Source organism: Lynx rufus, unplaced genomic scaffold (assembly GCF_022079265.1).
Source record: "Lynx rufus isolate CCGP_SWC_20201006 ecotype Redwood Valley unplaced genomic scaffold, mLynRuf1.p SCAF_10, whole genome shotgun sequence".
Classification (NCBI taxonomy): Eukaryota; Metazoa; Chordata; class Mammalia; order Carnivora; family Felidae; genus Lynx; species Lynx rufus.
Genome location: NW_025814824.1, coordinates 81,356,516 through 81,383,061, shown reverse-complemented (window position 1 = coordinate 81,383,061; position 26,546 = coordinate 81,356,516). Strand labels below are relative to the sequence as shown.

General features: G+C 55.8%; 1 protein-coding gene across 1 annotated transcript; it reads left to right on the top strand.

The window, feature by feature from the left end:
- Positions 1-1,697: 1,697 nt before the first annotated feature.
- Positions 1,698-24,865, top strand: LHX6 (LIM homeobox 6). The gene is made up of 10 exons (XM_047069001.1): positions 1,698-1,844; positions 2,991-3,062; positions 3,460-3,642; positions 4,002-4,123; positions 12,923-13,143; positions 15,757-15,857; positions 16,078-16,173; positions 16,392-16,566; positions 19,688-19,791; positions 24,732-24,865. Exons 1-10 carry the CDS (start codon positions 1,761-1,763, stop codon positions 24,750-24,752), a joined length of 1,179 nt encoding a protein of 392 aa, XP_046924957.1. The 5' UTR covers positions 1,698-1,760; the 3' UTR covers positions 24,753-24,865.
- The last annotated feature ends 1,681 nt before the right edge of the window (positions 24,866-26,546 follow it).

The window sequence follows — 26,546 nt, the reverse complement described above, 5'->3', positions numbered from 1 at the left end:
ACATTGCCATGGTGCTCTTTGTATAAAAGAGGAGGGTTCAGAGGGAAACTTTTCACTCTGAATTTCTGTGCCTGAGAGTAATAAATGACTAGGAGGGGGTGGGAGGTGCCATTGGCTGGGGCTGGGGCTGATTCTGTGTATCTTGGTGTCTGTAAAGAAACCGTATTTGTATCTTTCAGGGATACAGGTGTGGGTCTTTAGTATGACATTGCCTGCCATTTGTGCCTATGTGTGTGCATGACTGAGGCTGAAACTATTGGGAATCCTGTGTCTGCAGAGTTATATACGCTGTTTCTGCCTATAAATGGTTATTGGTTATCTCACCAGCTGCAGGGATGTGTGTATCTGTGGGTGTCTGAGTAAAGGACAGGAGGTTTTACACGGGTTTGGAGCTATGTAGGTGTAAAAACAGTTGTGTGGGGTGCACATTTGTAAATGAGGGCAATTAGGGGTGTGATGGAACGCGTGATGGCTTGGAGGTGGGGTGTTGCACTGTCTATAGGGTCGGATCTAAGTCTGAGTGTGCATTTTCTTTCCAAGAATGATGCATATTTACATGTGTCTCTCTAGGCTAAGCTTGTGTAGAGAAGGGGGTTGGAGGCTGTGAGTGTCCACTTGTATGTGTATATTGTAGAGTGTTAGTGTGTGTAAGGCTCTGTCCTGGAGTCTGAGGGTTTGTGTATGTGTGTGTTTAGGGGCTCTGTCTCCTAGCCACGTGCCTGCCCCCCCCCCGCCTTCCCCATTTCTCTGACTCTCCGTAGAACCCTACAGAAGGTGAGGTGAGCATTAGACCGGATGGCTCAACAAATCCCGAAGGGCAAGGGGATATCCCAGGCAATCCCTCCCAGGAGAATTCAGGGAATCGACCCCCCACCAGCCCCCACCCAGCCCAATCCCATTCAGTCCTTAGGAACCAGTACACTCTGGTTGTTACGGAGCGAGGCATTTGTGCAGGTGTGTGTGTATGTGTGGATGCCTTGTGCTCCCGTAAATGATGTGAACAGGTAATCGTTTCCATCAGTATGTCCACAAACGTACAGGAGGGTGACTGCGTGAACAGAGTATAACGTGCGACTGTAGATGGAATCCATCTACAGTCCAAGGTGTGACCATGGGTCCTTTTGGTACCTGTGAGTGGGGCTGTGCCAGAGGGCTGTGGGTGCCCCCTGCGGGAGGGGCGGCAGTGAGAGCTGAGTGGAAGTGGGGGTTCTGATGCCTTTGTATGTCAGCTGTCTGAGTCTCTGTCAGCAGTTCTGAGGCTCTGTGTGTCTATATGTCTGTGTGTGTGTGTCTCTGGGTCGCTGCCTCGCTGTGTGTGTCTCGCTCTGCCTTGGCGGGGAGGGGATTGGTCACGCATGACTCATCTTGAACCGAGCGGGGCTCCAGCGGCAGGGCGGCCGCCGCCGCAGCTGGAGGGGGAGGAGGACGAGGAGGAGGGAGAGGAGGAGGAGGACGACCAGGAGGGGGAGGAGGAGGGGGAGGAAGAGGAGGAGGAGGAGGAGGAGGAGGAGGAGGAGGAGGGGGCGGGGGCCTCTCCAAGTTTGTCGGGACCTTCTTCCGAGGCAGCGGCGGCGGCAGCCGGGGAGGCCGGGGCTGCGCGCGGGCCGGGGGCGGGGGCTGGGGCCGGGCCCGGGGCGGCGGGGCCGGCGCCTCCGCTCTCCTCCAGCTCCTGCTTCAGCCTCTGCTCCCGCTGCTGCCGTGGCCCCTCTCCGCGCGGCCCTCCGCGCTGCGTGCCCGCCGAGCCCGCCGCTCCCCGGCCCATGTACTGGAAGCATGAGAACGCCGCCCCGGCGCTGCCCGAGGGCTGCCGGCTGCCGGCCGAGGGCGGCCCCGCCACCGACCAGGTGAGCGAGCGAGCGAGTGGGTGAGCGGCCCGGGCCACGGTCCGGCAGGGGCCGGGCGGCGGGCGGCCGCGGGGAGGAGGGGTTCGGGGGTGCGCCTGTGAGTGTGTGTCTGTGAGTGTGTGAGCGCGCGCGAGCGCGGAGGGGGGGGGTCGCGGAAAGCGGGAACACATTATGCAAATGTTGGAGGAATTTCTCAAAAAGCGATTTAGCAAAGACACAGGCGAATCAAGAGGAGGCGAGGCGGGTATTGTCCGTCTGAATAGGCGCTGATAGCGCCGATGCGCCGGGGGTTGTGCTGGCGCAACGCTGAGAATCCCGACGCGGGGCCGGTCCCGGGCGCGCCGAGGGGCTGGAGGGTGCTTTTTCCTCTTCTTGGACGCCTCTGTTTTCTCTTTTTGGTTCCATTCCCCCCCACCCCCCGCGAATCTCGCCCCCGTTTTGCTCCGGGTTTCCCTCCGACTGGCCCTCCAAAGGCGCCTGAATTCGTGTCAATATCGCCGCATCAATTTCGAAGCGCGCGCTGGGCTGGAGGGCTGATGCTCCCAGCGCTCCGGGTTTTATTTTCCTCAAACGCCTCCCCCCCCCCCACATCTCCTTTTTATTTTCTTTCTTTCTCTCTTTTCTCCTTTTTGCATTTTGTGTCGAGAGGAGGAGAAGGGAGCGAGGAAAGGGGGGTGGGTGGAGAGAGAAAAAATTCGATTTTTAATTACTACCATTAAAAAATCAAATTTGCAATTCTTTGGGCGGCCTGATGGATCTCACTGATTGACAGTTGGAATTGACACTCTGGCTACCTCTTATCTTGGGCATTCACGACAATTTCTAATTGCAGGTAGTTTGTGTGTGTGCGCGTGTTTTTTTTCCCCCTCAGAGGCTTGGATTGCAAGGGAACTAAGCGATTACTTCAAGAGCCACGGGTTAAGTGCAGGGAGAGGGGGAGAGAGAGGGAAAAAATCCAATCCAAATTCAAATTGCTTCATTAGAGAGACACCGCTTTTGTGGGGAAGGGCTTTAAATGCCCACTACAAAGTTAAGACTCATTGTTCCGCGCCGGTTTATATAACAGGCGCGGGGAGGCGCTGGGCTCAGGCTGCGCGGAGCCAGTTGTGCAGCCGCCGCCGCCTGAGTTCCCTCCCCCTCCCCCAGGTGATGGCCCAGCCAGGGTCCGGCTGCAAAGCGACCACCCGCTGCCTTGAAGGGACCGCGCCGCCAGCCATGGTGAGTTCGCTCGGCCCTGCCTTCGATCCCCGGTCCCCCGGCTGTCCCGCCCTGGGGACCTTGACCGGCTTTCCGGCCCCGAAGCCGCTGCCCAAGCGCGGGGGGACTGCGGGAGGGCGCCGCCCCTCTCCGAGCCTCGGTTTTCCGGCCGGAAGTGTTGACTTTGACCGTCCCCAGCACCCAGGACGCGCGGGTTGAAAGTTGGGGCCGTCCCTTCCTCTCCAATAGGCCCTTCCATTCCTATCCTGTAGCCCATAGCGCGGCGACTCGGGAGAATTTCGTTGTCGACTGATGCGCTGGGGCCCCGGATTTGTCTCCGAGGCGGCGGCAGCCTCGGGCACTCACTCGGCTGGGCGCTCTGCTCAGCGTGCGGTTCTCCCTCTCTCCCCGACTGCAGGCTCAGTCGGACGCCGAGGCCTTGGCAGGCGCTCTAGACAAGGACGAGGGTCGGGCCTCCCCTTGTACACCTAGCACGCCATCTGTCTGCTCACCGCCTTCTGCCGCTTCCTCCGTGCCGTCCGCCGGCAAGAACATCTGCTCCAGCTGCGGCCTCGAGATCCTGGACCGGTATCTGCTCAAGGTGAGCCAGGGGCGGGGTGTTGCGTGTGTGTTGGCGGGGTGTGGGTTGCAGTCCCGAGGACTGCACGGAAGCGGCGCCGGTGCCAGGTCCACTAAATTCCTAATCCTGGTTCAGCCGCTGCCTGACTGTGCGGCTTTGGGCAAATCTTAGAGTCTCTCTGCCCCCTCGGGTTTCCGTCTGAAAAATGGGAAGAGTGTATGTCTACCTTCCTAAGCTTCCTTGTTACAGAAGGAAAGTAGGGCAGCCTCCGCACCTTCAGACCTTCAGCGACCATCTCAGCAAACGGGGCCGGGGAGGCTGGGGCCGGGCGTGAAAAGAGGCCCGCGCTGAGCCGGCCCCCACCTCCGCCCCCTCCCCAGGTCAACAACCTCATCTGGCACGTGCGGTGCCTCGAGTGCTCCGTTTGTCGCACGTCTCTGAGGCAGCAGAACAGCTGCTACATCAAGAACAAGGAAATCTTCTGCAAGATGGACTACTTCAGGTAGGCTGCCGCCGCTGGGCCAGCAGTGTCGCCGGAGGCAGGCCCCTGGCGCGCACGGAGGACCCTTTGGCAGCGCTTGGTCTCTGGCTCCGGAGCCCCGATCCCGAGTGCACGCCCTGCGCGCCGCGGGGGCTCAGCCGGCCCGCTCTCAGCGCCCCAAAAGAGGAGCTCCAGGCCGCGCGCCGGTGCAGGCACAGGTCCGAGCCCGCGACCCGCCTCCGGTTCCTGCGGCCCACTCGCTTTGGGTCGCGTCTCTGGCTCCGTCTCGGGTCTTGCAGAGTGTCTGGCTCCGGTTCCGACCTCAAGCGCCGCGGTCCAGCTCTGACGTCCTGGTCTCTGGCTCCGACCCGCTCCGATCCCAGACGCGATCTGGCTGCCCCTACAGTGCGCTTCGGCTCTGGGTTCCAACTCCCGCTCCGACTCCAGCCGCGCCGGCATCTCTCCGGGGCCGGACCCTGAGCCGGGCTCCCGACTCCCGCTCCGGCTTTGCCCTTGGCTTCGCTGTGGGTCTGGGTCTTGGTCGGGGGCCCCAAGCACTAGCCTCCCGGCTCTCATATCCAAGCGCCTCTTCCTAAGCCCCAACCTCTGTCTCCGGCTCCGCCTCAACTCAGACCCTGGCGTCGTTCGAGTGTCGCATTTCCAGTCTGGGATCCTGCCCGGGTCCCAGGCGCCTGTTTCAGTCTCAGCTCCGTCGTCGTTTCGGTCGGGGCTTCAGCCTCTGCGGGTCTGGGCTCTGACTCTGAGCCGCCGGGAAGGTCAGGGTTGTCGGGCACAGCAGTCAGGGCCGCGAGTGGGATTACCCTGGGCTGGGCCCTCAGAGCTGCAGAGCCGCGACTGGGCAGCTCTCGCCCGCCACCTCATCTCAGCCCCGGCTGGTAACCGCGCGCTCAGGCCTGACCTGGTCATGGGGTCGAGGTCACAGCGAGGTCAGGGGCACAGCCGCCTCCGCCTCCGGTGTGATCCCTCCGGGAAGCGTGAACCTAACTAACCTGAGGCGGGGCCACTAGGCCTATGGAGTGGGGAGAGTGGAATGGGACTGTTTCCTGGGAGGGATGCCTGTCCCCAAGGGCTTTGTCAGGAAGTGGTGAAAGCTGTTCCCCTATAACCGCTACCTAACCCGCAGACATCCCTCCCATCCTTGTCTCTACGGAGGTCATGGCTTCAGTCTTCCTAGAAAGACCCCTGGCCCTGAGAGTCAAGGAAAGTGGTGGTGGGGGGGGGTAATTCTTGCCTCCTTGCCTCTGGTTCTGAGTCTCCTTGGCACCTGGAAAGAGATCTTGAGTCTAGGGTGAAGTTTGCAGCGTTTGGGGCTGGAGTACTCTGGGAAAAGCATAGGAAGCATGATTTCAGAAGTGGACTCTTCCTTTTGTGAAAGATCGTTGCAGCTGAGGTGTGCGTTGGGAGAGGGGAGCTCGCCCAGGTGGCCTGGGACTCAGCATGCAAGGAGCATATTGTGTCTCTCTGTTGTCCGGATCTGTGCAGTGCCGCAGGAGGAATGCATCACTGAGCAAGGTCAGGGGTATGAGGACAGTGTGTGTACTGCTTTATGACCATTTTTGTCTTTTAGTTTAAATGTATGTCAGGAGTGTGTGTCTCTGTGTGAATGTTGGGACTTCGCGTGGTGTGTGTGTGTGTGTATGTGTGTGTGCACGCGCGCGCCAGGTAGTCAAGACACGATTACATCTGTACAGGGACGCAGAGGTGACAAGGCAAGAATTCCGAAATCTCATCATTCCTGCCCCCCCTTCCCCTTCTCTGAGGGAGCATTCCTGCTTAAGGCCTTAACCCTGGCATTGAGGAGCCAAGGGTGTGATGTGAACGTGGGTGTGTGGATGTGGACCGCCACACGTGTGCGTCAGAGGGGGTTATCCTTGTGTGGTAATGTAACAGGAGCATGGTGTCTTTCTGCACTGTCCCATCCGACTGCTGGCTGGCTGGGCAGGAAATGAAGGTTAGAGTCCCTGTCTTGCCACATCCCTGCTCTGTGCCTGACTCCGTTTGGTTAAAAACAAAGCCAAAAAAAAAAAAAAACCCCAAAAAAACAAATAAGAAACCAAAAGCCAAGCCAGTTGCTGTTTTAGGGCTCATGGGGCTCCTCAGCTGGCCAGGGACAGGGCTCCCGCCCGGGGCACCCAGAAGGATGGTATCTCAGCCTCCTCCTGCAGAGTAAGGCAGGGCTAGGTTCCTCTCCGGGCCCTCCCGGTGATGGTGGACCTGGCAGCTTCATGAACCACTTGTCCACACTTCCTTGCTGTTTCTCCAGCCTCAGCTCGTGCCCAGGATGGACCGATTCTTCTGGGACACTGTGCTTTACTAGGCCTTCAAGGAAGAGTCAAAATTCAGGTCCTGACCCTGCTGTTCAGAGCCTCCACTGGCTCCGGAGTCCCCCTTCCCACTGCAGTGGTGGGATGTGTAGCTATTGCGAGTATGGGCAGTAAGTGGGGTCTGCTAGGTCAACAATCACTGTGTGACCTTGGTCAAGTAACTACATCTCTCTGCCCTCAGTGTCCAACTTCCAGGATTGTCTGTCTGAACTGCCAAGGAGGCCAGTGCAGGGAGAAAGGCTCCGTAGCGCCTCCCTAAATGGCAGGTGCTACGGATGCCTGGATTGTCACCATTGGCACCACTGGCAGAGTGGGTGCTGGGCACAGTCCCCTGATAGCATTTCCTCTGGTGGTTGGGGGAGCAGGGCTTGTCTGGAAGGATGGGGCCAGGCCTTTTCTAGGTTGCAGGTTCTGAGCGTTAATCCTTTTCCAGTGACAAGAGCCCCCCAAAGCAAAACTAAAACAGATTTTGAGGTAAGAGAATGGACGGGATAAAAGCTCACATTCCTTGGGATGTGGGAAGAATTGGGGCTCTCCTGATCATTTCTATCCCAGCCAAGTCTCCCGGCAGGCGTAACCCATCCCCGACAGTGCCACCTGTAACAAAAATAACAAAACCCACAAAAAAGGAAAGAAAAAGCCGCGGAGCGCCAGGCACGGACTATTGTCTGCTCTCAGCAGCAGCCCAGGCTCAGGGTGGCTGCTGCAAGAGAGTTTTTCCTGGGGTGGCGTGGGAGGCAGACCTCTTCCTCAAGAGCTGGGGCTCAGGGAGAGGCCATGCACTGAGTTTCCCTAGCCCTCTGCCTCCAGAAACCCAAGGTCAAGGGTCTGGTGGGATAGGGTCTGGAGCATTCTGCCCAAAGAGAGACCAGATCTCTCAATGGGACAGAGGGAGGGAGGAAGTGGCCAAGACCTCATGGAGGGGGCACAAGGGGGCTTCCATGGTCCTCTAATCTCTGGTCTTATCCCTTAGGGGAAGGTTTCTCCGCTTTTCTATCCCTCATCTTGCCCCTTCTTTTCACCCCCCCCCAATAGTCTCCCTTGGCAGAGCCTGGTGTTGGTGGCTCAGGAAGTCAGAAGTTAGGAAAGCTCTCCAAACTCACCGGGGAAGGAGACTGCAGAGCACAGAGGATGCCCTTAGCAAGACTGCTAGCCCTCCTGCCTCAGTTTCTCCAACTCTCTCTCTAAAGAGGGACCTCAGCAGCCCTTGTGGCCTCAATCAGATTCCCAGTAACCCTCGCTCCCTGAGCCCTAGCAGAAAAAAAGAAATTACCACCAGGGAAATACGATATTGCTTTTAATGTCTTCACTTTTTTGGTTAAGACCGTTTTCTTTCTATTTCCTTCCAAGAAGTGAAGAAAAGGCCTGAGGGAAAAATAGCATTCCTTCCTGGGCCATTCATATCTCCACTGCCCTCAGCAACCACAACCTCAGACAGCTGTCTCTACCTCCGACCCCCCCACCCCCCCACACACACACCTGCCGCTGCTGCCTGCCGAACAGGGCATGGACTGATCTACAGCTTCCTGAAGCATCATGCCCATTGCATGGCTGGGGAGACTGATGTCCTGGGGAGAGAGGAAAGTGGAGCCCAGGGTCACACAGTGAGAGGGGGTAAGAGGGGCCGGGCAGGGGTGAGGATACTGCTCACCAGAATGTATAGAACTCTGCTCCAGCCAGGAATTGTTAACTCATTGCATGCTTTATCCCAGTGAATCCTCAAATCCACCCGGTAATTACCATAGTCTCATCATCCCCACCTTAAAGGAGGGGAAGCTGAGGGTCTGAGAGGTGAGGCCATGCAGCTAGTAAGTGGCAGAGCCTGGGTAAGCCCCATGGCTGTGGACACCACCATCCCTGTGTCTAAACATTCTGTACTGGTCTTTTATAGGGGAGATATGTCAGCAGTAGCTCTCCCTACAACATGTGGCCGGTGGAGTGGCAAAGACCCCTCTCTCCTGGCCCTAAGCCCTAAGCCCAGTTCCGTTGGCTTCCACAGGGAGCACCGGCTCTGGTGTGTGACTCTCCCTGGATGGGCCCTGGGAGGACTAGGACAGGAGTGACTTCCTCAGGGGCTGTGACTAGATCAACTTTGTCAGGATCAGGTCACCATGGTTCCTGGCCCCCTTGCCTCCTGCCCATTTGAGTGGGGAATAAAGGGTTAACTACTGCTCCTGGCGTTGATACGGGTGGGGTTCAGAGAGTGTCCTGGGCTGGGCGCGGGCAGCCGGTTGAAGTTCCTGTCCCTGGCTTGGCCCATGTGACTTAGGGCAAGCCCTCAGCTTTCTCTGGCCTTCCTCCTAGAGCCCAAGCTCCAACCGCGGGCTCCTGCGGGAGAAACCCACCCCCTCCCCCAGAGCGAGGGTCCCCAGGGAGGCTTATAGCTGGGAAGCGGCCCCCCACCGCGGCAGAGAGCGGCCCAGCGGCCGCCAGCTGTTGGGGGACAGATGTTGGGGGAGCGGAGAGAGGAGTTCTGGGGAGGGGCCTAGGGCCGGGACCTCCGAGGCGCGGGGCGTTTTAACCTCGTAATTGCTGGTTCTGTTTTTTCTGGCTTCTTCTCCTAAGAGTTTGCCTAGAAGGGAAGGAGCAGAGGGGATAGGAAGGGCTCCACCTCCAATCCACCTTGTTTGCCTCTTAGATTCTCCCCACGGCCAGCAAGTGAGTGTCCTGAACGTAAAATAATTGAATTCTGGTTTGAGTTTCCCCACCGGCTCACCAGCTTTATAACTAACATTGGCCTTCCCACTCGAGCTTCGGTTCAGCTTCGGGTAGCTTAATACGGGGGAAAGGCTCTTTCGTTTGAGGCTCATTCACCCAGCAAATAATGACTGAGCACCTCTGGGTATCCAGAGAAAGTAGGCCAGAAGAGCGAGTTTGCCCTGGCCAAGGGCGCACAGCTCCCTCTGCACAACCGCGAGTACCCAGACGTCTCTGGTCCCTCCTCAGGGGAGAGAGGGCAAGGAGACGCGCGATGCCCACCCCACTCCTTTCGGCAGTTGCCAGGATGCGAAGCGTCCATTGCCCCGAGCGCCTCAGTCCTTGGAGCCTTTACCCCGCGGTGCGCGCCGGGACCCAGGGAGGCGCGCGCACAAGGCTGGGGGTGGAGGGGCGGTAGCCGCGCCCCCTAATCCCTTTGGCGCTCCCTTCGCAGCTCCCGAGCACCCCATTCTTGAAGTTTCGTTGTCTCGCCGCCAATTTCGCTGCTTCCGGAATCCCGCGGCTCGGGCCTCGCTGCCCGCCTGGGAAGGAGTCAATCGGTTTGTCAGAGCCTCGATCCGTAAGCCTCCTCGTGCCCCCTTGTTTGTGCCACTGACCCCTGCCCTGGGTGGAGGATACGTTTCGGGAGCGGCCCGCAACGCACCCAAAACTGCATAATGACCCCACCCCCACCCCCACCCAAGGATCCTTCGCAAAGGTGATTTCGTTGACTGGGCGGAGCCACGGCGAGCGCGGGCAGATCCTAGGGCTGGGGACAGCTCTTGTCGTTTGGGGTGACATGTGGAGGGTGAGAAAGTTGCTGAGAGATCACTCGCGGCGTTCTCCTCGGAGTAAGCAGTGCACAGTGTAGGCGCTGACCGCGCCCGGGCGTTGCGGACTTGGGGAGCCGGGAGATCAGGGGTGTGTGGGGTGTCGTGGACCCATCTCTGGCGGAGGACGAGGAATCCCGTACAGCCTAGCGCGGGGACCCGGGGTCGGAGACTCTGGCGCAGCTCACGGGGCGGGGGCGCACGGAAACCACAGGCTGGAAACGCAGACTCCGCTCTCACCTGGAGTCTGAAGGCCGGGGACCTTCCCTTCCCCGGCTCTCCCCTCTCCCTGGGAACGCACTCTCTGCCTTCCCGAGCCCGCTGGGCCTCAGGCCCTACGCGCGGGACTTTCTGGGACCGGTGGCTGGGAGTAGGGACGCGACGGGGGTAAGACCAGGTCCCTTTCCAGTTAATACAACTGGGATCCAGTCCCTACCATCTCCCGCCCTGCTGCTTCAGCACGGTCTAGGTTCCTTTTGCACCTCAGAGCGGACCTCGCCCCTCGCCCCACGCTCTTTGTGGTCTTGGGCAAGTCACTTGTCCGCTCTGAACCTCCCATTCCACGTGTGCAAAGCGGGTGCTAGAGTCTCCACCTCACGCGGTTGCACCAAGTCGAGGGTGTGCAATGAAGACCTTGCGCCCTGGGTCCCTGAATCGCTTTCATGGCTCTGCACGCTGCTGGCTTCTCCCTCCTCTCCAGGGCCGGAAAGTGCTCCTAATCCGTGTACAACGAGTCAGGCAGCGGAACCCCCAGTCCGCCCCGCGGCGAGAGTAGGCAGGGGTGGGCTAAGCGGTTTCCTCTCCCCTTTACTGAGGGATTGGGAAAGAAACCGCGGGCTGTACTAGGCTGTCCCTGGGGAAGCCGAGTTTCCAAGGTCGGGAGCCGCCTCAGTTTAGGGGGCGGTTGACCCAGCAAAGGCGCACAGTGCAGCCTTAGCTGAGCAAACCGCGCTGCCAGGGACAGGGTCCTCCTGCGGTCCTGGTCAGAGACAGTGGCGTTAGAGTTACGTCTGGGAGCCGGGCTGGCGGAGGCCTCCGCGCTCCCTCTTTCAGTTCAACCCAAGATCGTTTATTCAATTGACAGTTGCTTGCATTCGGCAAGACAGGCGAGGCTGTAACCAGAGTGCATTTGCCGGGCTGTTTTCTCCCCACAGTCACAAGCATTTCCCAATGCTCCTCCGGGTGCAAGTGTGCGGGCCCTGGGGACACAGGGCAAATCTTCTTGGTTCTCTCCTAGGATTGCAGGGGGTGGGAGGGAGAACCGAAGAATCTGACATTTACAAACCTGCCGGACCAATGTTGACAGCCTGGTGCTGGGACTGGAGGGCTCTGCAGGGAGGGGGTGTGTGAAGAGCACAAAGTCTGTGCAAAGACCTGGGCCGGGAAAGTGCTTCAGAGGGGGCCATAGAGACCTGGCACTGACCTTCCATTGTGGCTGCCTGGGACTCCTGTTTGGGTGTGGGGTGGGGAAAGTTAGGGAGGAGATGAGTCTAAGAGGTTATGGTCTTCTGGGCTTTGTAAATGCCAAGGCTCTTGGACCAGATCCTGAGGTAGAGAAGAATCAGCAAAGGATTTTAAGCAGGGCAGGGTAGGATGCACCGTGCGTGCTGGAAACTTCTCTGTGGCCACTGTGTGGAGGAATGGTTGGCAGGGGTGGTGCTGGAAGCAGGGAGATCAGGGCAGATACTGGCCTAGGAGGGCAGCTGTGGGACTGGAGACGAAATGGATCCCAAAGATACTTAGGAAAAAGAACCAACAGTGCCTGATGATCCGTTAGATGTAGTGTTGAGGAAAGGGAGGAGTGAATGATTTAGGTTTCTAAGCTTGGGGGGCTGGATGAGTGGTAACATCATCCCCTGAAAGAGTGTGCAGCAGAGGAAACCGAGGCCTAAAGGGCTGGGACAGGGTCAAAGGATGAGTCATCCACTTAAGGAACAAACCTTCCCAGGTGCTCAGGGGTCAGGCCTTGGGCTGACTTCTGGGACAGGATATACCAGACTCCTGCTTCTTCTTGGAGGGGCTCGAAGTCTGGTGGTGAAGGGAGTCATACCCAAATAGCTGCACCGCGAGGTGGGAGAAGATGGGGAAAAGGCCCAACAAGGAAGGCTTAAGGGGGAGGAAGCATTCGATCTGCCCCCCCCCCACTTGGTTTTTGTCTTTTTAACATTTACTGTTAGAATGCCATTCTACAGTTTAACATTTACTGTAGAATGCTTCCTACTGTTAGAATGCCCAGAGCCTGGGACTGGCTGGGTACTTAATAGACTTAGACTCAAATAGTACTTAGACTCAAAGTACTAAGTACTAAGTGGTAGTCATTGCTGTTGTCACCTAGTTCAGCTCAGGGCAAGGAAAGTGAGCACTCAGAGGGGTTAAATAATTTTCCCAAGGGCACAAAGCCCGTAAGTGCATATCTGTCTATGCTTCCAAGAAACCCTGAGCATCTCTACAGCTGGGGTACGGTTTATTCATCGTGGGTTTCTAGCCTTGCAAGCTGTGTGACCTTATGCAACTTACTTTACCTCTCTGGTCCCCAGTTTCCTCATCAGCAAAATGAAGATTAGTTGGGATATGCAACATAAAACACTTAGAATCTTGCTGGGCACGTGGTTAGTGCTCAAAATTTTGCCCGTTATTATATTATTACATTTTCCCTAACACTCATGATATATTTAAGTGAACAGATTAGTTATATATAAATATAAGGAGTCATTGTAGAAAGTTTGGAAAACTCAGAAAAGCACTAAGAAGAAAATAAAACCACCCACCAGCTCACCCACCAGAGTAAGCTGGTGTCTGCATGGGGGTGGGGTAGGGGGCAGATCCAGGCAAAGGGAAATTTGTGAGTGAGGGAGGCCAGGAGACAGGGTGCCAGCGGGCCACTGGGAGGTGGAAGGGGTAGCCTGTCTGAGCTTCGCCACCCCCTTTCCTGCCCCGGTGTCCCGCAGCCGATTTGGGACCAAGTGTGCACGGTGCGGCCGACAGATCTATGCCAGCGACTGGGTGCGGCGGGCACGCGGCAACGCCTACCATCTGGCCTGCTTCGCTTGCTTTTCGTGCAAGCGCCAGCTGTCCACGGGCGAGGAGTTTGGTCTGGTCGAAGAGAAGGTGCTGTGCCGCATCCACTACGACACCATGATCGAGAACCTCAAGAGGGCCGCCGAGAACGGTACCCAACCCGCCCCACCCAGCACCCTGCCACACCTCCGTGCCCCGCCCTCTCCCACCTCAGCCCAGCTCCCCAGGAACTGACCACACTCCTCTGGGAGCAGGCGCTTCCTTTATTGCCTGGAGACTGAGTGGGCGTGGGGCCGTGCACGGCGCATGCGCTCTTGGCCCACCATTGCTTGAGAGCCTGAAGTGGTAGTCTGTCTCTGCAACTGTTTCCTCATCTGTAAAATGGAGCCAATGATAAGACACCTTCTCAAAGATAGATGAGCCCATGTGTTGTAAAGGCAGGAAGCACCCAAAGAACCCTAGAGCTGATTCTCACAATGGGGCAGCCTACTCCACCTTTAGACAGTTCTGGTTGGCCTGAGGGCTAATCCCTTCAGGCTGCCTGGAACTGGGCATGGGCCAGTCCTAGAGAGATGATGCAACTCTGTTCTCCCAACTCCCATGCCAGCAGCTCCAAGCCAGAGGTTTGGGGGGCGGGGTTCAGCCTACACTGTGAGGGAAAAGGCCTTTGAGTCTGGAGACCTGAGCACCAGTTTGGCTGCTGGCATGCTGTACTGATATGTGAAGTTTCCTTTCTTATCTGGGCCTCAGTCTCCCCATCTGTGCAAGAGAGATGGGTCAACTAGAAAGATTCCTAAATCTCTTCTGGCTCCAATACTGTGTCTCCTCAAAACACATAGGCCTGCAGACAGGGTTCACATCTTCCAGGAATTGTGAGGACCGAGTCACAAATGGTTAGAAAGGGGTGGGGGGGGGGTGGGGAATGGAGGCTGGGCTGAAGGCAGTCAGGGACCCTTTCCATGACTTTCCTGTCTGGGTCTTTGGAAGCTGCTAGCTTCTCTGTTATGTGGACTATTTTGTGTGATCCTTATAAAAAACCTTAGGAAGTAGCTGATGTGTCCCCATTTTACAGATGAGGAAATAGGCAGAGGTTATCTTCAGTATGTGATTTGCCAAAGGTTGCATCCTAGAAGGTCTGTTTTAACTCCAAAGCCCAGGCTTTTAACCACCATCCCATACTACCCCATTCCTGAGCTCCAGGGACCGCTTAATCAGGCCTCATTAAGCAAGGGAGACTGCTGGGAGGTGGCTGCCCCTGTAAGTTTCACTTTCCCATCTAAAAGATGGCACAGCAATCCTTGTCCTGCCTGTTCTCCTAAGGGACATTAATACCACAAAGTGTCTGTCCCACCCTCAGGGCCTCTTGGGAGGTGTGTGGACCACCCTGCCTCAATTTCTAGCCTGGGGACTAGTCAGGAATCCCCAGAATGTTCCAAACCATGGCCACACCAAGGCTATCACTTTCTCCTGCCAGGATCAGGACTAAGTGGGCCTAGGTGGGAAGCAAATGAGGCTGGGGTTGTATGAAATTACCCGCAGTGGTGGGCAAGTCAGCAGTGGCGCTGGGATGGAATCTCAGGAATCAGGGCTCCCCCCATACCATGGCCCATCAGTGACCCCAGGCTTCTTCCACATCTGGACCTATCAGGGCCACCCTTACCCACAGCCTGGCCAGTTACAATGCTAACTCTCACATCTAGGCTGACCCCAGACTCCTACCATGAAGGCTTGGGGCCTCAGATCTCCTTTACTGAGCAACCCTCAGTTTTGGTTACTGGTTTTCTTTTAAACACACCCGTCCATCATAGAAAATTTAGAAAAGATGGTTAAGCAAAAAGAAGAAAATAAAGATCACTCTAAATGTCACCACCTCTCATATCTTTAGTATATATCTTCCCAGATTTCCCCCCATGTATTTATGGTGGCATGTTTGTTTGTTTTTTCCCCCCAACATAGTCTTCTTCCTAATTAAAAAAAATTACAGCTAGTTGTGTGACTAGTGCTGGAATTACTGGTGATTTTTATTTTCTTCTTTGTGCTTACCTGAATTTTCTGAGTTTTTGAGAAGGAGCATGTATTACCTAGAAAAAATGAGGTATTAAAAATAAAATGGGGGACTATGTTTAGTGTGATTGTAAAAGTAATAGAAGTGGAAAGAGAATGGCTAACACATGCTCCAGTTAACGAAATTAAACCTTGGAGAAATAAAGTGACATGTGATTGTTGTTACAACCTCAAAACTTACAGAAATATTGAAACTAGAGCCATAATTGCACTCTTCAGAAGTAACCACTGCTAGCACCTTGGCGTATATCCTTTCAACTTTTCTGCTTCCATACATTTTTACAAAATTAGAACCGCAGTTCTGTAACCTGCTTGCATCTTAACCTCCACTGGCTTTTGGTTTCCCCAGTTTAGCTAAGAGGGAGTCCCCTTGGGGCGCTAGGGTCAACCACTAGGCGAAAGGTCTTGGTCAGGGGTTTTCTTCTCTTTGAGCTTTAGTTTCTTTCCTCTGCTGTAAAATGGGGCTGTGAGACAGACCCAAAAGGCACACCGAAGGAGCAGTGTCTGGTACTGAGTAGACGCTCAGAAATGAAAGCCCCTTACCTAAAGACAGAGCTCAGGGACTAGGACTCTGGGATCCCCGCTCCCAGCCAACTCCGCTCCTGACCCTTCCAGGGACCAGCTGCCCCCACCCCCGTCCTTTCCAGGATGCCACTAGAAGAGATGGGGACGCGTGGTCAGCCACTTCTGTCACCCCCAGGGAACGGCCTCACGCTGGAGGGGGCAGTGCCCTCGGAACAGGACAGTCAGCCCAAGCCGGCCAAGCGCGCGCGGACATCCTTCACCGCTGAGCAGTTGCAGGTACCCGGGCCCGCCGCGAGTGGCCGGGGCTGTGGGTGGGGCGTAGACGTGGGCGGGGCCTAGAGGACCTCTGGCTCCGCCCCCTCTGCCCGGACCCGCGGGTGACGGGGAGGGGCCGTAGCTGTCTGGGGCGTGGCCTCCGGGCCGGAGCCTCTGATTGGGCCGCAGTCTGGGAGACCTCCGCGCGTCCCTGTCTCACTGCCCCTTTTGCTCCCGTCAGGTTATGCAGGCGCAGTTCGCGCAGGACAACAACCCCGACGCACAGACGCTGCAGAAGCTTGCGGACATGACGGGCCTCAGCAGGAGGGTCATCCAGGTGGGGCCGAGGGAGGGCGGGACCTTCGGGTCTGGGGCGGGGCCTAGGGGGCCGGGGGCGGGCTCTCCAGAGCGTAGCTGGTCTCCAGCCGAGCCGTAGGCCCGGGCGCACGTGGCCGCCCTTACCCAGGAGGCAACGAGGCAGTCCCGCCTGGGGTCTCCCGGCGGTGTGTCCGACCCTTTTCCGCGAGGCTGAGGCTGCTGAGGCTGTCGTTCCAGGTGTGGTTTCAAAACTGCCGGGCGCGTCATAAAAAGCACACACCGCAGCATCCCGTGCCGCCCTCCGGCGCGCCGCCGTCCCGCCTCCCTTCCGCCCTGTCCGAAGACATCCACTACTCCCCGTTCAGCAGCCCCGAGCGGGCGCGCATGGTCACCCTGCACGGCTACATTGAGAGTAAGTGACCGTCACAGCTAGACCGCCTAGCCTGCGGGCGAGGGGTCACGGAGGAGCGCGCGCGGGAGGTGGAGGCGTGGTGGGTGAAGGCCTTGCGGAGCCTGGTGGGTGAAGACGTGGGCTCTGTGGTCCCTCAGACCTAGGGTTTGGGGAGAGGGGCTAAGTTCCCAGTCTCCGCCTTAGTGAGACGGGACCCTTCATAGAGAAAACCCATTCCGCCATTCAAAAAACACCTTCCAAGTACCCACTGTGTGCGAGGGCCCAGGGGCTAGGGAGAGAACAAGATGGGTAAAGTGCTTGCTCTGGTGGGACCTGCACTGTCGTGGGAGAGATAACACGGCACGATAACCAGACAGATGAGGGCATGGTTTTAATTGTGATGATTGCTATAGGAAAAGTGCTGGAATATAGGAATATAGGAATGTGTGGAGATGACGCCTCTCAGCAAGCTGAGAGTGGAAGGATGGATAGGAATTAGTGAGGCACCAGGAGAGGGGAGGCAGGAGTGCAGGGCAGCAGAGGAGATGAATGCAAGCAGGCCTTAGCCCGGAAAGCATTGTGGCATGGGTGTGTTTGGGGTTGCAGAAGAAGGGCCATGTGGTGGGAGTATCCCCACCTACCTACCCTCCTTGAACCTCAGAATCCTCATCTGTAAGCTGGGACATTAACAATGCCTACCTCACAGGGTTGTGAGAATCCATTGATGTGTTCAGTAAATACTTTTCCGTGCTAAGCACCGGGATACAGCGGAGAACATAACAGACCAACTCTGTGCTCCGGGGGCTCACGTTCTGGAGTGGGACATGGGTAGAGAGACAATCAACTAATAAAGGAGAGAGGGCTGGCATGTCAGTGGGACTGGATGCCATGGGAATGATGGAGTGGGCCAAGGTGGAGTGACCTTTGAGCAGGGACCTGGAGGAGAGAGGGAGTAGCCTTGTGGATTTCTGGGGGATGAACATTCAGTGAATCTGCTAGGGAGCAGGTGCTTATTACAGATTTCCATTCCCGTTGAGCTTGTTTGTTTCCTCAAAGCTGGGTGTGACCAGAAAAATAGAAGTGGCCACAACATACCCACAAACATGAATCCTCCCTTCTCTGGCTCCAAGTAAAATGGAAAGGGAAGGAGGGGTCAGAGAGAGCCCTGCTGTTTACTGAGCCCCGGCCATGTGCCAGACACTATACTAAGCGTGTTTGTAAACATCAGACATCACTGTCTCATTGTGCAGATGAGAAAACCAAGGGTCCACGTAAGTGAACGGGAGCAGTGTTCCTTAATGGTTGATTGTGGGCTTTGGGGTGAGACTGTCAGGCTTCTAATGCCATCCTTGCCACTTACTAGCTGTGTGACATCAGGCAAGCTTGGTAGCCTCCCTGAATATCAATGTCCTCATCTGTAAAAACGAGGACAATAAGAATCCTTATCTCAGAGCAGTGTGTGAGCATCAGATGAGATCACTGACTTCAAGTCTCCAGCATTCAGTAGATGCTGGGTAACTATTAACCGCTCTTGTAATGGTGGTGGTGGCTCTGGCTGGCACAGCTGGAAGTGCAGATTCCTGCCTACCGCACCAGGCAGCCTGCTGGAAACCATGTCCGTTTGCGCTGTTCCATTTCTGAGCCACCTGCTCTGTAGGAGGGACTTTTCTTCGTTTCTTTTCTAAACAATGACTTATGTTCAAGCTGCACAGAGCCCATTGAACATCTAGTTCATCTGTTAAAGGTGCCAAGGACCCAGGACTCTCTAGATACCAGGAGTCTGGGCTACCAGCCAGCCCTTGCCATGGGGTTGGTAATGGACCTAGGTGACCCTCTTGGGAGTGGGGCCGTGGCCTTCAGAGTCCTGCTAGAACTCCCCACATACTTTGCCAATCAAGCCTAGATATGTCTTTGACGCTCAGAGAAAGGGCTGAGGTCCCCTTTCCTCTTCCCCTTGAGGTGGAACCCAGCTTGGGGCAGGAAGTGTTGAGAGTGTTTGGACCTGCTCCCTCTTGCATGGCTGAAGGACAACCTCAGCAGTTTGCTCTGCTGTTAACTAAAGTTACACAATTCTGAGTCTCCTGGGGTCTTAGAGCTTGGAATCTGATAAAAAGCTTTGGAATCGGACCCCAGAAAGATGCACGTACACATGTCGTTTTCCATGTGATCGCAGGACTCCTAGAATACCCCAGGTTAAGAATCCCCAATCTCATACAACTGCCTTATTCTACAGATGAGGGAACTGTGACTCAGAAAGGCACGGTGACTTGTCCTAAGTTACATATTGATTGTTAAGTCTCTGTACAGGGCTTTTCCCCCCTATGACCAAAGAGGAAGAAGTGTAGGGAAGAGAGAGGCCATGGACTTCTCCACTATAGTGGTAAAGCACTGAAACATGAGAGATTCGGGTCAGATCTGAGGATGGACTTTCCCCCCACAGTTTTAGGTGTTGGAATAAGGTACAGAGATTCATGCCAGAAATATTCAAAGAGTACCTACTAGGTGTCGGACCTACTAGGTGTCATGCCTCATTCTAGGTACTGGAAATCTATCAGGATCTAGAGTCTGGAAAATTCTCGAGTCAGACAAAAATTCCTGCCCTTATTAGGCCTTGCATTCTAGTTGGCAAAGACAGATAATGCCAAGTAAACAATAGATATCTACAGTAAGTCAGGTGATGGTAAGTGCTAAGGAGGAGAAACAAAGCTGGGAAGGAGGACAGGGAGGGTAGAGGTGAGTACAGTTATAAACAGGGTGATCAGGGACACCATCATTAAGAAGGTGATGTACAAGTGCAGGGTCCTCTGGGAGGGACACAGGTAAAGCCTGAGTGACACCTGGCAGGTAAGAAGGTATAAGGCACCAAGGGAGGATCTTAATAATGGGGTACAGCCTTGCATATAGATGTTAAATACATATCCATTTAGGAGTGTTTATGAGTGAGCTGGGCAGTTATCACATAGCACTTTATAGATTATAGGGATTTTCATAACCCTCTGTTGAAGTTTTGCCCAGGGCCAACACAGCTGGTAAGTGGCCAAAGTGAAACTGGCCCCAGGACTCCATCCTGCTGAGCACGGGGCACACGGGTATCCTGCACAGAGGCTGCAGGATGGGTTCCAAGGCATCCTTTCGTCCACAGGTCAGGTACAGTGCGGGCAGGTGCACTGCCGGCTGCCTTACACCGCACCCCCCGTCCACCTCAAAGCCGATATGGATGGGCCGCTCTCCAACCGGGGTGAGAAGGTAAATGGAGCCAGGTTGGGTGTGGTGGGTGAGAGCCTTCCTGCCAGGGATGGGTCTCAGGTAGGCCCCATGCTGCTCTGTGGTAGATCCTCTCTGCCTAGCATACTCCAGCCCCCACCAGGCCCCCAAGGTGGTCACTTGAGCGGCACATTCTGTGTGCACAGCCCCTCCAGAGGCCTCCTCGTAGCCCCCCACCAATAAGTGGCCTTCTTTTTTTCAGATTTGTGAATTTAGTTACTTGGCTCAAATCTTGTGGTTTCAGGAAAGGCTTGTGTCACACACCACCCTGCATCCCACCCTGATACCCGTTCTTCCTCCTTCCTCCTTTTTGTCCCTGTCTGTTAGGAGTGGATACCCTTATCTTGGGGGAGGCCTGGAATAGCAGGCCGGGGGTGACCTTGGTCAACTGGCAGGGCCTTCTTTGTGTAATTGGGATCTCTGGTTATCTCAAGCATCAGGACTGAATATCCAGAAGGGTGCTTAGGTATCCCCCCGCCAGTGGTTTGAAAGCTTTGTTTTTAAGCACCTCACACTTAAAAAAATTTTTTTTTCCATAACCTATAACACAGATGAAAGTGGATAGAGCTGCTCTGGGTGAAACCACAGAGTGGGTAGAAACCCCATCTCCCTCTCAGTGGCAAGACACCTGTCAGTGAGCCTTGCAAGCCTCTGTCCTAGGACAACCCCTCATTTTAGGAGTGGAGAAATTGAGGCCCAGCTTGCTCCAGGTCCCAGAGCCCGGATGGGAACCTATACACTTCCTCATTTATTCAGCTGACATTTGCTGTGCACTGACTTTGCCCAGTAGCCCCGAGTCAGTTGCCAGGAGCATAGAGATGAGGAAAAAGCATGGTTCTTGCTCTGAGGGGGTCACAGCCTGGAAGGGAAGCACACACAGTGTAATCAAACTGATGGGGGAGGCCAGGGAGCTGGAGAGCGGGGGCACAGCTCAGGAGAAACACAAGGAGGACTTTCCGGAGGGAGGCACTATCTGCCCCCAGGCCCGAAGACTGAATCAGAGTTCATCAGAGAAAGCATGAGCCACCATGGCTCTCGGGGAACCCTGAGCAGTTCAACATTGCTGGCACCCAGGCTTGGGAGGGACAGTGAGAGGTGGGGAGCTCAGGGCTGTCAGTGGGGGAGTCTGGACTCTGTCCTGGGGAAGGGGGGGAGGCCCTGGAGGCCTCTTGTTTTATTGATTTAGTTTTAAAGATTTTATTTTTATTTTTATTAAGTTTATTTTATTTTATTTTATTTATTTTTGAGAGAGAGAACGCGCACATGAGTGGGGAAGGGGCAGAGAGAGAGGGAGACAGAGAATGTAAAGCAGGCTCTGTGCTGTCAGTGCAGAGCCTGATGTGGGGCTCGAACCCACGAACCGTAAGATCATGACCTGAACCCAAGTGGGATGCTCAACTGACTGAGCCACTCAGGTGCCCCTAAAGATTTTATTTTTCTAATTTAAAAAAATGTTTATTTATTTTTGAGGGGGGAGGGGCAGAGAGAGAGGGAGACACAGAATCCAAAGCAGGCTCCAGGCTCTTTGCTGACAGCACAGGTGTGGGGCTCGAACCCACGAACCGTGAGATCATGACCTGAGCCGAAGTCCATTGCTTAACTGAGTGAGCCACCCAGGTGCCCCAAGATTTTATTTTTTTAAGTAATATCTGTACCCAACATGGGGCTCGAACTCACAACCCAAGGTCAAGAGTTGCATGCTCCACTGACTGAGCCAGCTAGGCGCCCCTATTGTATTTTATTTTATTTTTCTGGTTTTATTGAATGGAGGCCTCTTTTAGAAACATCGTAGTAGCAGTCCTCAGGGAGGCAGGGAGCCCCAGGAGTCAGCAGGTGTGGTGGGCCAGGAACACTGAGCCAGTGCCTTCCAGCTGGAAGGATCTCCAGACACCTTCCAGGCCAGCAGAGCACCATCTTGGCGTGCCTCAGAATCAGCTGGGAAGCTTATAAAGAAGCAGGTTCCCCAGCCACACCCCTAGAGAGTCTGCTGGGGAGGCGGAGGGTGGGGGGCGCTCCTCCAGGACACCTCCACTTACTCTGCCTCCTGACTGAGCACCTGCTGTGTGCCAGGCTCTGTGCTGGGCACCATGGGGCAGGTCTGTAGTGCAGACAGCCTAGCTGGACAGATGGATTTATAAATAAATGGTAGCGTGTAATACAAAATCCCACAGAACTGGTGGTGGGTGAGCGCACCCCGTGAACACCCGCCAAGATTGTCCTGCTCGCAGCAAGAGCTGCTGTTGCTTCAGCGACTCCATTCACGGCAGGTGCGTCACGGACCTTGTCTGATTGATGCCTTCCAAGCACTTTGTGGGTGTGGGGATGGCCATCCTTGTGGTGAAAATAAGGAAACTGAGGCTCAGAAGGGTGGCGTGCAGGGATGCCTCGAGTCTGTTGGACTCTGAAGTCCGTACAGGTCAGTCATCACTTCCTCTTGTGCAGCACTTTACACAGTGCTCTCTCTGACCTCACCCATCACAGCCTCGCTGGGGGGATGATTCTGACTGATTCCGTTTCACGCCTGCAGAAACCTGGGCTCGGGGCAGGAGCTCACCAGCATCACACAGTGAGTGTGGGTAGAGCTGGCCTCGATCCTAGGACTACTGGCCTCAAAGCTGCCACTCTCCTGCGAGAGGGCACTTGTCCCGTCAGCCCTGGCACAGGGACTGCAGAGGCAAGCTGGCACAGTCCCTGTCCTCAAGAAGGATGTGGCTTAGAGCAGGAGGCGAGCAGGGTGACAGGGCAGTTGAGGTGACGGATGAACCTGGCCCTTGAGGACCCAGAAGAAGTGATGAGCTGTAAGGGAGAAGCAGGGAATGGGAAGAAGGGTATTCCATGTCAAGAAAAGAGCATGTGCAAAGGTACGGAGGCATGGAAGAGCCTGGGTCTGAGGGACCGAGGGATGTTTAGTGTGGCGGAAGCCCAAGGAGGTGACAGGGGTCACGTAATGAAGGGCCTGAACCAGGCCCAGAGGAGAGCGGAGAGGGGAGCCTTGGAAATGTTTAGGGTTGGGCTCAGCACTTGGAGCCAAGCCCTTGTCTCCTGGTTACTCAGCTAAGCTTGTGGTTATGTCTGGTTCAGTCTGAAGGATGAGCCAGTCTCGGGTCTGTACAAGGTTTCTGGCCCCTGGGTTTGGCTGCTGAGCCAGAGTTTTCTCCTGCTGGGCCTTGTCCCCAACTTCACATCCAGCAGCTCTGGGAAAAAAAATGTCTCTCCCTCCTTCGTGACCTCCCACCCTCTCCCTATCAGTCCTTCCTGCCAGCTCCCGGGGACCTTTTCTGTCCGTCTCTTGCCAAACCCACAAGACCTGGTTATGTGTGATCAGGGCAAGACTGCATGGACTTTCTCCCGAATGCCTCCAGGGCTGTGAGGAGACTCAGTAGGCCCTGGGGCAGGCCCCTGAACCCACTCAAGATCAGCGCTGGCCCAGCGAGGAGGACAGTGTTCTGAGCATTTGCCTGGCGCATCCCCTGCCTCTGCCACATCGTCATTTGGCCACACACTCCTGAAAGTTTCCAGAACCGTGCTTCTTCTTGGTCATGTCCCCCGATTCCACAATTTCGGAGCTTGGAAAGCTCTTAGAAATCAGAGCCATGCTGTCATTGATCAGACGGAGAGACTGAGGCCCACAGAAGGTAGGGTCTTACCAGAGTTATCCCTCTTGAGACAGCTTCTCTTAATAAGAGCCCAAAGCCAGGCATCCCAGAGGTCAGAGAAGAGCTCACTGGGGTGAGCCAGTGCGGTGTGAGCTCTGGAGTCAGCCAGCCTCTGAATCCCAGCTCTGCCGCCCTCTCACTGTGAGACCTGGGAACACAATTAGCTTCTCTCAGCCTCCATTCCCACACCCACAAAATGGGGAGAATTATTGTTGCCGCCACCTAAGGTTGTTGCTGAGAGTAGATGCAATAATGTAGGTGAAGGCTTTGGCATAGTGCATGGTACACGGAAAGTGCCCCATAGATGTTGGTTATTTCCAGTATGCTTATGGAGATCATCACCATTGCTTTCCTCCAGCTCCTCCTCATAGTGACTGATCTGGAACGTTCTTGATCAGAAAATGGAACGGCCATATGGCCATGCCTACTGGATGTCCCTGGACCCCTTGAAAGCGCCTCCTGACACGTTACTGTGAAAAGGCACCTCCCATTGACTAGCCAGCCAGCAATCCTTGACCTGAACTTCAGGGGAACTGGCCTTGTTGGTGGCAATGAGAAGTCAGCCAGGTGCTTTAGGTGGAAGAGGGAGAGGGAAAGGGGCAGACAGTTCCTGATCGCCCGCTGTGTGTCAGGCACCTGGCCGCCTTTTGGCTTGGTGATGATGAAGTGCGTGAAGGGCTTGGCCCGCTGCCTGATGTGTAGTGAGCGTCGATGACTACTGTCCCCATGGCCTCACAGAAGCGACGCGTTACAACAAAGAGAGCTTGGTCTGGGGCCAGGACTGTGTTGCGGGACCCAGGGCCACCTCTGCCTAGCTGTGTGATCGTGAGCTTCCTGACTTGCCCCTCTCTTGCCCCCCTCAGTGCCCTCCCCGTGAAATGGAGACAATGGCGGGATGCGCCCATGGGGTTGAGTCTTCTGTTACATAACGTCAGGAAGGCACGTTACACGGCGCCAGGAGCAGGGCACAGTGCCCAGTAGACATGTGCTGCTGCCCTTGTGTCTTACTGAACCCTCCCCATTCTGAGAGAGAGGTTTTGTCATCCCCGTTATACAGATGAGGAAACGGGCTCAGAGAGGGGCAGTGAGTTGCCCAGGGTCTCGCCGCAAGTGACAGAGCTAGGATTGGAACCCAGATCTGGGCCCCGAGCCACCCTCATTCTCCATGCCTTCAGAGGACCTCTGGGGGGGGGGCGGGGCTGCAGGGGGCCAGGGCGGGGGTGTCAGGCCCCCAGCTCAGCCCCCTCCCCCTCCCTCCTCTCGCAGGTCATTCTTTTCCAGTACTAGCGCCGTTGGCACTTCCGCATCCGTCCGCGGGCAACCCACAACTGCCCCGCAGCCGCCGGAAGCCCGTGCCCGAGCCACTGCCAGGGGCCCACCCGCTCCGCACCCGCCCCTCGCCCACCGTCCCGCCCGCCGCCAGCTGGGCCCCCGGGCCTGGCCTTCCCTTCTCCTGCTGAGAACCAGAACCTGCCAAGAGCACTGCGGAGTCCTCCTCTCCCAAGGCAGAGCTCCCTGAAATTTGGAATCAGGGCGAAAACAACGGCCTGTGTTTCCACTTAGACAGGAGTCATCTTCAACTTAAGCTGATTACAATAGCAAAAGGCCAAATTGAACCGTGCAACGCCAACAGCCTTCTAATTTACAGGTTTTCTTTCCTCCCATATTGGCCTTTATTTACTACTTCCTTGCAACCATCTCTGAATTCTGAATAGCCGACAACCCCCCCAATGTTATCCACTCTGTTGCTTTTGTCTGGAAAACTCTACAGTGTTTGTGGGATGTCCCCAAAGGAAAGCTATGTTCTAATTTTATCATTTCCATCTGTCTGGTTATGTCAAGTTAATTCAGAGAGAGAAGAGACACTGACCAACCCTGAGAGGCCCAGCAGGGCAGAGATGGAGCCCTGCCCAGACCAAGAGGCAGGGGATCGGCAGGGACTGGGGGGAGGGGGCGGCAGAGGCTCCCATTGGAGAAGCATGTGGCATAGTGGGCTGGGGGAGGCACGAGCTCTTTTAAGGAGAGGGAAGAGAAAACTCGGGGTGTGTAGGGGGAAGACTGTTCCTACCTAGTTATCCAGCCATATACACAGGAGACTGGCGGAGCTGGTGTATGAAACGCACGACGGCATTTCTGAACGTTTCGGGGTTAGAATCGGGAGCCCTCACTGGCTACTTGTTGACTCCTGATAGGGGCGTTTGGGTCATGTCTTCCTTGGAGGGGCCGTTCAGTGGAGGCGGGGCGGAGCTGGAGAAACAGAGCCCTGGGAAATGGCAGAATGCGGATTCTGAACCCGGCTCTGAGTAGAGAGAAGGGACCTGCTGCGGAGGTGAGTGTGCCAAGCCTAGGATCCCAGCGGGCACTCCCCACCGCCCCTGCCCAGAGCCAGCCCCACCCACTCCCGAGAATGCAGGCCAGACACAGCTGTGCTCACATCCACCCCGCTGTGCCGCAACTCTTCCACCCCAAACAAAAGGGCTTCGGCTGCACAAGACCATGATTTATGTTTTCAGGGGACGCCCATTTGTCCCAGACTTCTCCTGTAATTTCAGAATTACTTGGTGTCCTGATGCATTTCCCACTAGAGGCTGCTGGTAGGCATGTGCTAGCCCGAATCCTCCCTCCTGCTTTGGTTAGCCTGACCTGCTGCTCTTGGAAGGAGACCCCAGGACAGGGAAAGCAAGTTCATGGCACGTATGTACCGGCTGTCCCTGTTGTCAGAGGTGGTAGGCGTCGCTAATTGATTGCATCTCTCTGTCTCTCTGAGTCTGGATAAGGTTTCGATATCCAAATGCTTGAAGCTGGCACTTAAAACAAAAACCTATTTGCCTTTCTCGCCCTGGGACCTGGAGGAGGGCCAGGCCCAGGTATAGCCCAAGTTGGGAACCCGCTTCCTTTCCCTTCTGAAGACCGTTCCAGGTGACTCGGGGCCAAGAGAAGGTAGCACCAGAATGCGGTCAGTGCAGCTCAGTTCAGAGCTCATCCACTGAATAGCTCATACCTGGCCATGCACAGGGTGCTGATGTTAACAAAAGGAGCTGGGGCCTGATCCCTGGTGATGGGGGAGCTCTGTTTCCTTTG

Bases quoted from the DNA above. Each gene is read 5' to 3' on its own strand.
- LHX6 (XM_047069001.1), top strand. From the start codon at position 1,761: ATGTACTGGAAGCATGAGAACGCCGCCCCGGCGCTGCCCGAGGGCTGC. The intron at 15,858-16,077 runs GTACCCGGGCCC...TGCTCCCGTCAG, and splicing joins TCACCGCTGAGCAGTTGCAG to GTTATGCAGGCGCAGTTCGC. The intron at 19,792-24,731 runs GTAAATGGAGCC...CTCCTCTCGCAG, and splicing joins TCTCCAACCGGGGTGAGAAG to GTCATTCTTTTCCAGTACTA.